This window comes from Hipposideros armiger, unplaced genomic scaffold (assembly GCF_001890085.2).
Source record: "Hipposideros armiger isolate ML-2016 unplaced genomic scaffold, ASM189008v1 scaffold_413, whole genome shotgun sequence".
Taxonomy (NCBI): domain Eukaryota; kingdom Metazoa; phylum Chordata; class Mammalia; order Chiroptera; family Hipposideridae; genus Hipposideros; species Hipposideros armiger.
In genome coordinates this window covers 477,364-487,341 of record NW_017731763.1, presented here as the reverse complement: position 1 = coordinate 487,341, position 9,978 = coordinate 477,364, and the positions used below count along the sequence as shown (strand labels likewise).

The following is a 9,978-nucleotide window of genomic DNA, read 5'->3' as shown; positions in this document are numbered from 1 at the left end:
AAAAGGCTTGGGACTTCATTTTGCCGGTGCTGGCGGCAGCAGTTACAGGGGCTCTGGGGCCTGTGGTGGTGGTGGTGGTGGTTGCAGGCTGCTGCCTGCAGAGGTGTGGTTAACTATGATTTCAGGCAGTAGCTCTGCTCTCCGGCCAGTGCTGCTGTGTCGTTCTGAAACTTGGTCTTGAAACCTCGGCCTGTTCTGCTAGCCCTTCTAAAGAGTCTGTGTTTAGTGCCTCCCTTCCTACTTACATAAGCTCAGCAGTTCTCAGAGGTGTGTGGTTCAGGACCCTGGGGGTCTCTAAGACCCTTTCAGGGGGGTCTGTAAAATCCTTTTCCAATTACATATGCATGTGAAGCCAGCTTTTATTATACGTCAATCAAAACAATATCACAACAGATTGCATGCAGAAGACGACATGAGAATACAGCTGCCTTCTATTAAGATAGACATTAAAAAGAATTGCAAAAGAACAAAACAATAGCATTCTTCTTAATTGTTTCTTTGTTTTGGAATATTTTAGTTATTTTTTAAATGTTATTTTATATTAACACATAACGGATTTTTAATGCGTTAATGAATTACAATGAATTAAATAGTTTAAAGATCGCTTAATAGTTCATTCAAAATATAGTTAAGTATCAATAGATACACCACACATAAGTAAAAGCTCTTTGATGTCTTAAACAATGTAGGGACCTCAAAAGATTTTTAAAAGTATGAAAGGGCCGTAAGACCGAAAAGTTTAATATCCACTGAAATAGAATAGATTCTGTCATCTTTATCTAAAACCATGTAAAACAGAGAAGGCTACATTTTTAATTCTCACCTGAGACTTGAGTGACTATAAGAGAGAAATTGGTTAGAGAAAATATTTGGTACTGCTCCCGTAAAAAGGAAAAGGATAGGGAGATGTAAAAAGCAGCATATATTAGAACCAAGGCCAAGAACCTATAGGAGTGTCTGAAAGAGGTGTCTATTTTTACAAATGAAAGATACTGAGGAAGACTTATTAGAACAAAGTACCCAGAGGACAGAGAACTTATACTGAATACTTATTAATCATAAATGTTTCTTAATATTCTCACATAGCTTCCTACTCATGGATCATGCAATAATCTATAATTCATTATGAGTAGCCAGCCCCCGCTTAGAGGAGTCAGAGGCAGCTTTAGTTCCAGTGTTTACAAAGAGGAATGCCCAGCAAAAATGCTTTTCTTGACCAGGAATGGCTTGAGAAATCTTTGTATGTCCAGGAATCTTAATTGTATCACTCTGCTCATTCCGTTATCTCTTCTTGGGCAACGTCTAGGGGGGTTGACATATGGCAAGGTCAGAACACATTTAATCACAGAATAAATATTTAACTTGATTAATAAATTCTCTCAGAGTCATTTTAGAGTTAAAAAGGTGAAAACCCAGGTCTCTGAAGAGTCATCTGGTATAAAAAACCCAGAAAGTGACAGTCTCATTAAACCTGGGAAATCTCCTTTGTTTGGTTGGAGTGAATTAGAATCACTTGCAATCCATTTAGTCTTCAGTCAGTTATCTTTTCATATGAGAACATATGAAAATCCAACAGAGAGACTTTATGCTGAAATGCAAGGGCTCTGTTTCACTCATTTCAAAATACACAGAGGCTAGCAGAATAACTGGCACATTGTAGACAAATGATCAACACTGATTAAATGAAAGAATCAACTGAATGAATAAATGAATGAACAAACGAACTCACCAGGCACTATTCAGTTCATTTTCCTTCCTAATTGATCACTGAATCAGTGGTTAACTGTGGCTGAATGTCATTCTTATTCTGCACTTATCAAAAATACTGTCCTGATCAGAAATTATCATTAAAATTGCTGATACATCATTAACAATCACTATTACAAAGTTTGCTCATTATAAACTATTCATCCAACAAACATTTGTTATTTACTAGCAGAACGTGGCTTTAGGCTTGTTCTTACTAGTTTAATAATAGGCATTATTATACTTTGATTCATGATAGGTCAAGCAACTGACATCAAATTAAGAAAAAATGCTGGACATAATTCAATTCCATTGAAACATTTAATATATACAATTCCATGGTATGAGCCTTGTACATAAAAGCTCAGCCTATAATTTCCCAGAAATCCACAAGCAATGTAATATTAAAGTGTTTAAACTATGATTACACTAGAAAAAGCCACAAGCTTTGTGTGACATTTCCTGAAAACTGTTCTTTTAAATGTATCCACGTTAGTCTGAATTTTCTGAGAAATAGGCGCTGAGGTGACATTAAGCGTGAAAGGGATTTATTGGAGAGACTTTTGTGAGTTACACAGAGGAGGAATAGGCAGAGTCTAACACCTGTGATGGGGAGAGGGAAGGACAGGACTGGGTAGGAGTCTCAGACAACAGCACGGTCCTAAGGAAATTCTGGGAAGGTGAATGGTGAGTCCTTGAACAAACATCATCCATCAGGGGAGGTGCCCATCCTAATCCTTCACTGAAGCCCCACCACAACTCAGGGACAGAAACAGCATGGGGGAAGCGTGGCCTCAGCAGAAACACAGTGGTGGGCCCCATCTGCAAAGCTACGGTCATAATCAACTCTCTCCCCGCCCCCCACAAGAGAAAATTTGAGTTTTGCGTTTCCATTGCCACCAACAGCACCGTTTTAAGTCTTTAGGTTTTTGTGTTTGATGAACATGAAGACGATAAATGTTTTCAATGCCACCAAATTTTACCTATATAATTGATAGCTGTCATGAATCATGTTACTATTAACAGAGGTCAAGGATTCTATTATCTTAATACAAATTAATTCAATTGTTACATATTTATATTAGTTTTTGAAGTCTGTAAGTTGTCTTTGTCACATATGATGATTAGTGTGGAACCCAAGCAAAACTATACAATCCAAAATAATTTAACACTATTTCTGAAATGTTAACTTAGTAAAAACCTTCACTAATTTGGGCTAATTGGAGGTTGACTAAATTAGAGCATAGTTTTTTTAGGAATGTGGCTATTTGCTTAGGAGAATACACTGTAACTGCAATTAGAAGTACAAACGTTGACTAAGAGAGACTGGTATAAAGACTGAACGACTAGTCCCAATTACCACACTAGTTAGTTTGTTTCTGTGGAGAATACACTTTGTGAAAAGTGTATTCTCTTAAATAAATCTCCCTAGAAACTTCTCATTGCAGGTATTATTCATATCCAATTATCGCCCACTGCATTCTGTCTTCTACAGACCTTGCAAATCCTTTCTTCCTCAGTAATTTAAGTACAGCCTGGGGGCTGAAGGCCAATCTCTGTGACTGAGTGAGGCCATAGGACAGCAAAGGACGCCTTCAGGCAGGTCCAACCGTTCCCATCCTTCCAGATCTGCAAACTGGACTTGACTTTTCCTGACCCAGTTTGTTATCCAGAGGCCACAGGGGCAGAAACTACTGAGTCATCAAAACTGACTAAGCTGGTCCTTTCTACACCCTGCTTTTCTCATATTTGCCCTCTGTACCTGAATTTTTATGTTTTACAAACTAATGTATATATCAGCTCAGTTCACCTATGCAAACAATCACTACGATTCCAACTAATGAGTTTTTAATGTTATCATAGTCATGTAAAACAATTTCAATTCAAGTATTTAAAATTTCAGTTTCTTAGTCTTTTCTCCCCAGGAGGCCTAGAGGCTTAGAAACATACATTCATTATTTAAGGACAGATAACACTGAGAGCTATGTGCTATGCACTGCTACAAGTGGTTTACATGTATTTAGTCACTTAATCTTCTCAACTGCCCTGTGAGGTAGAACTAATATTATCTCCAATTTACACAATAAGGATACTTAAGCACGGAGAAGTAAAAGAACTTACATAAGGTCATACAGCTAGAAGGTAGTAGAGCCAAGATTTGTACTCAAGTAATCTGGTTCCAAGTTAATGATTTTTAGGTTGTTACTGTGGCCTTCTGAAATATAATGCACTACTTCACTCACATTTAAAAAGCCAGTATTACCTAGCACATGGCAATACAATCGTTAACAAAAGTTGCTTTATTTATATGTGCATTTTATAAGCAACTGATTAAACTAAAACATGATGGAAGAAAAGTCTGCAGGTATAATCATCACTTATATATCCCAATACTTTTAAAATAAAATCAATGTGTAACGCAGAAATACTTTCCTTCTCCTAATTTATAGCAGCATATATTCTTCCAAAGCCATCACATGTACTTTTAAACACATATAGAAATTAGAAGATCAAAGGGTATACAGAAAAAATAATCAGAAATGAGTTAATTCAGATGTATATATTCAGAAAAAGAGACTGAAGTTAATGATGGGTGGCTTAAAAATCAATACAGCGTCCTTTTCGTTCCCAATCTCCATATCGGGTAGGTTCTGGGCCCCTGGGTCCACCTCTTTCTTTGGTAACAGGATTAACATCATCTGGAAATTCTAAAGAAAGAAGATGTGAAGAGAGCAGTCAATAGGGACGAGAAAAGTATTATGGTCAACCTTGAAGACAAGGTTGCAGAGTTACACAGTTAGTAGGCTAGATACTACTGACCAGGTTACTATGCAGTCTTGAAATATGGTTCTTTTTCCTGAGTCTGAAAAATCACTTTAGGATACAATTTTCACATTAAGTCAACTTTACTACCTATGTAACTGACTTGGAATTCTCAGTACTCCCAGGTTCCGAGCTGGGGAATGGCCGCATATGTGCTGCGGAATTAAAATAGAAAGGGGTACAAATCCATAGGGTTTGGAAGGTTTTGAAACAAGGTTACTTTGAAGATATTCGGTTAACTTTAGCTATGAGTATTACTGTTCCTTATCATAGGGTGTTGGCTTCAACAACTGGTTAGCTGGCACTGCCGCTTATGGAAATAGCAGCAGTTATTACTGGTACTGCTGTGTGCACAATAGGAATCCCCGTCCTGAGGCCAATTCTGAACACTTTATACATATTAACTCAATTAATTCTCAATTAATCCTATGAGACAGGATAAACGGATTTATCTGTTTCTACTGTGAATAAACTCTCCCTTACCCTCTTAATCATTTTGTTTTCTAAAGAACTCCCTGCTTTGACTTCCTCTGAAAGCCTTGCTTCTGGAAGCTCTTCTCACTTATCTCTGGGGCTTACTGGGTGTCTTAGTCAGCTAGAGCTACTATTAAAAAAATGCCACAGGCTGGGTGGCTTATACAACAGAAATTTATTTTTTCAGTTCTGGAGGCTGGGAGTCGGAGATCAGGGTGCCATCATGGTTGGGTTCTGGTGAGAGCTCTCTTCCTGGCCCGGAGATGGCCATTTCTCACTGTTTCCTCACATGACAGAGAGAGAGAAACAGAGGGAAAGAGGGAAAGAGGGGGAGATGGGGACAGGGGGACAGAGGAACAGAGGGAGAGAGGGGAGACGGGGAGAGGGAGAAGGCTGTCTAATATCTCTTCTTATAAGGGCACTAATGCCATCCTGGGGGCCCCAGTCATGACCTCATTTAAACCTAATTATCTACCAAAGGTCTCATCTTCACATACCATCGCATTGAGGTCAAGGCTTCAACATATGGATTTTAGGGGGACATAATTAAGTCCCCCTGGGGAGGAAAGAAAGCATCAAAATAGTTCTACTCCTCATCGCTACTCCCACCCTCTCATGCTATCATCAAATCTCTACAGCCTTTTCTCTTTTAAATTCCACACCATTCACTCATCAAATGCTTTTCTCCAATCTTGTAATAAACTCAAAGGGTCTTCCATTTTCTTGGATGGAATCAATATTTGGTTTGGAGTTTCATCTCTCTCCCCATCATGCTTCATAACAACACCCATATTAATGAATCATCACATATTAGGGCTCCTGAGGTCCCCAATCATCTTTCCTAATGATCTTTACCTCGATCTGCCATCCACTTGGATTTTATCTCTTGAATATGTTCCTTTTCTAAATCCCACACTCTTGAGCTCTCTTTCAGACCACAAGCTCCTATCCTTCCATCTCCTTTCTTCCTCGTGTTTGTTTAACCTAATTTTCACCCTCATAACCTACAGTTTTCTGAAACTCTTTATTCCCACCACTACCACCCTGAGGCCCAGTCTAGACTAATGCAATAGTTTTCTAACTCATCTCTGCTTTCTGACTCTCATGGCCCCAGCCTAACCTGCACAGAAGGCAGAATTAATCTTCCTAAAACAGAATCCCTCCTCACACTGCACTAAGTGAAAGAAGCCAGACACAAACTGTATGATTTCATGTATAAAAAATCCTAGAAAAGGCAAAACTATAATGATGGAAAACAGATCAACAGTTGCCAGGGGGAGACTAACTGTAAAGAGGCATGAAGGACTCTTTGGGGGATGGAACTATTTTATACTTTGTGTTATTTACATGACTGTAAACATTTGTTAAAATTCACTGAACTGTTCAGTTAAAATGGATGAATTTTAAAACGGGTGATTTTATGACATGCAGATTACACTTTAGTGAAGTTGATTAAAACAATCTCCATCCATCAACATTTAGTGCTTTCCTTCCCGTCCACTGCATGGAGCCCATACACCGTAACCTAGCATTTCAGGCCCTTCCAGATTTGAGCCAAATCTACCTTACTAGCCTTTATATTCCATCAATTCACTATATACACTTTATGCTGTAGCCAAAGAGGCCCATTAGCTATCTTGCACATGTCATGTTCCCCAGTCTCTTTCTCTTTGTCCAGACCTTTCTTTCTTCTGAAACATCTCCTCACGGCTCCTTATCTAGTTATCATGATTTTATTGTTCCTTTAAACCCCAGATCAAATGTTACCTCTTTTGTCTACCTTTCTCTGATCTTTTCCTACACCTCTCTCATGCCAGTTAACACATGCTCTCTTGTTCATAGTTTTTTAAAATCTCATTTTCCTTTCTAATTCATCTTTACAGCAAACAGGGTGCCAAGCTGCAAATGATCTTCCTTTATCATCTTAATAATGAACTGTACTCCTCACAAAGAAACCACCTATAAATTTTTCTTAGAATGAAATATGTACCAGAAGCAGGGAGACAGAACTAGAGGAAGGAGACACGGAAGCAGACAGACTTGTTAGGAGACCACCAGAACTGGAGACAGCTTGAATTTGGGCTATGTGATAGGATCGATAAGAGGAGATGAATCTGAGGGACATTCAGAAGGATCCAGGACACAGGAAGAGGCAGGAGTGAAGGATTATTCCCCTGAAATCAGGCTTGGATGACCTGGTAGACGGTGCAGACTGGAAATCCAGAAGAAAGAGGACTAGCGTGGGTCTGGTAGGAGGGAACGATGAGGAGAGGATGAGTTCAGTTTTTGGCATATCTTGAGATATAGTTGGAATATGCAAATGAAGATATCCAGGAGGCAGGTGGCTATAGGAGCAGCTCAGGAGAGAGGTCTGACTAGAGGTATAAATATGTGAATTACCAATACATACTTGATATTTAAGACCATCTTGGGAAAATGTGAGCTCTCTCTAGGAATGCTTAAAGGGCTAAAGACAGAGAGGCCTGGGAAATACCTACAATTTGGAGTCGGGCAGAGGCGGAAGAGATTAAAGAGCCAAAAAGAAATGGTTGAAGAAATAGGATGAGAAAGTGATGAAAATATAACCTAACCAGATTTCCAGAAGCAGTGGTTAAGACTGTCAAAAGTTGTGGATAGTTCAAATAAAATGAGGACCGAAAGGCATCTGCTGGATTTGGTGACATTTGCCAAACCAGTTTCTAAGAGAAGATATGTTCAGCATAAACTTCAGTGAATCAAAATTAATTGACTTAAAATTCTAAATTACATTTTGAAACGTTTCCCTTTTTTCTTTTTTTATTGTGGTAAATATAGATAACATAATATTTGTTATTTTAGCCATCTGCAAGTGTACAATTCAGTGACATTAAGTACTCACAATGCTATGTAATCATCACACTATCTATACCCAGAACTTTTTGGTCATCCCCAATTTAAGCCCTGTGCCCATTACATAAAAACCTTCTCTTCCTCCCTCCCGCTAAGCCCTGATAACTTCTACTCTACCCTCTGTCTATAAATTTGCCCACTCTAGGTACCTAATATAAGTGAAATAATATAACATTTGCCCTTCTGTGTCTGGCTTATTAAACTAGGCATGTTTTCAAGGTCTATTCATGTTGTAGCATATATCGAAATGTCATTACTTTTAATGACTGAATAGTATTCTACTGTATGTACATACCACCTTTGTTTATCCATTTATCCATCAATGGACATGTGGGTTGTTTCTACCTTTTGGCTATTTTGAATAAAGTTGCTATAACCAAGGGTGTACAAATACTTGTTCAAGTTCCTGCTTTCGATGCTTTTGAATATATATCTAGGAGTGGAATTCCTGGGTCATAAGGTAGTGCTGTGTTTGACTTTTTATGAAATTGCCTGTTTTCCATCTGTATCAATTTATATTTTCACCCAAAACATATGAGGGTTCCAATTTCTCCACACTGTTGTCAACACCTGTTATTTTCCAGTTTTTCTTAAGCTATAGCAATCCTAATAGATGGGAAGTGGTATCTCATTGTGGTTTTGATTTGCATTTCCCTAATTATTAGTGATGTTTATCATTTTACATGTGCCTGTTGGCCATCTCTATATCTTCTTTGGAAAAATGTCTATTCAAGTCCTTTGCCCATTTTTTAATTGGTTTGGGTTTCTTTTGTTGTTGTTGAGTTGTAAGAGTTCTTTATATTTTCTGGATATTAATCCTTTGTCAGACATAGAATTTGTAAAGGTTTGTAAGTATTTTTCCCATTCTGTAGGTCTTTTCATTTTCTTGATAATGTTCTTTGATGTACAAAAATTCTTAATTTTGATGATGTCCAATTTACCTGTTTTTTGCGTTTGTTGCTTGTGCTTTTGGTGTCAAAGCCATGAAATCACTGTCAAATCCAATGTTGTAAAGACTTTCCTCAATGTTTTCTTCTAAGAGTTTTATAGCTTTACCTCTTAAGTTTAGGTCTTTGATGCATTTTGAGCTCATTTTTGTATATGGTGCAAGAAAAAGGTCCAACTTCATTCTTTTGTATGTGGATGTCTAGTTTTCCTGGCACAGCTTGTTGAGGAGGCTGCCCTTACCCATTGAATGGTCTTGACACCCTTGTTGAAAATCAATTGGCCATAAATGTGAGGATTTATTTCTGGGATTGCTGCTTTCTTTTTGTGTGGTGTTTTAAGGAAATATTTCCTTTCAGATTTCTGTGCTTAGCTAAAACCAGTAAAGAAAATTTTATCTTTAGGTTATGACAACTTTTAAAAAGTTGTCACCTTGGTTGATTGATCTTGTTATTAGATTCAGCTTGACAAAGTGCTATAAATTGAAATATTAACTGAATGAACAAACAACAAAAGCCTTTACATTCTAGAATGAGTTCCAGACAGAGGTCCCAGTATCCTCTACTGATATCTTCTTGCCTGGAATGCTTCCCTGCATAGCTAGGTTAACTCTCATATGACTGGAAAAATTAGACAAGCAAAGGGTAGCCTTGCCAAAGTCTCAGAATGGTTCACATTTATGCTAACATTTTATTTCTTGAATAGCTAATATTTGCACATATTCCACAATTCAAAGTTACAAAAGGGTATGAAATAAAAATAAAGCAGTACTTTAAAGAACAGAGCATTAGCATGAGCCAAATTTTATATATACTGATTATAAAATAATGTTTAGTCTATCACCCCACCTCCCTCAAAAAAAAAAAAAAAACTATTCTCGAAACTTCCCCTTCTCTTTCCTCAACCACATGGTCACAGTGAGAATAACCAATTTCATGTGTAACCCACCCATTGTACACTTTTTTTTTTTTTTTAAGATTTTTTTTGGGGAATTGGGGGGATGGGAACAGACAAGTTGCTGTCGTTTTTTGTTCTTCAGTCTAGTTGTGGAGGATGTTGCTTCACTGGCCCAAGTTGGCCCCATCATTGTGCTCTTCCCAG

The 9,978-nt window shown here is 37.9% G+C and overlaps 1 protein-coding gene across 1 annotated transcript in view; it reads right to left on the bottom strand.

The window, feature by feature from the left end:
- Positions 1 to 341: 341 nt before the first annotated feature.
- SDHAF4 (succinate dehydrogenase complex assembly factor 4) overlaps positions 342 to 9,978 on the bottom strand; it is a 14,562-nt gene continuing 4,925 nt past the window's right edge. The window contains exon 3 of the mRNA XM_019663999.1: positions 342 to 4,454. Within this exon, the coding sequence (XP_019519544.1) occupies positions 4,345 to 4,454 (110 nt within the window). The 3' untranslated portion in view covers positions 342 to 4,344. The remainder of the gene's footprint in view (positions 4,455 to 9,978) is intronic.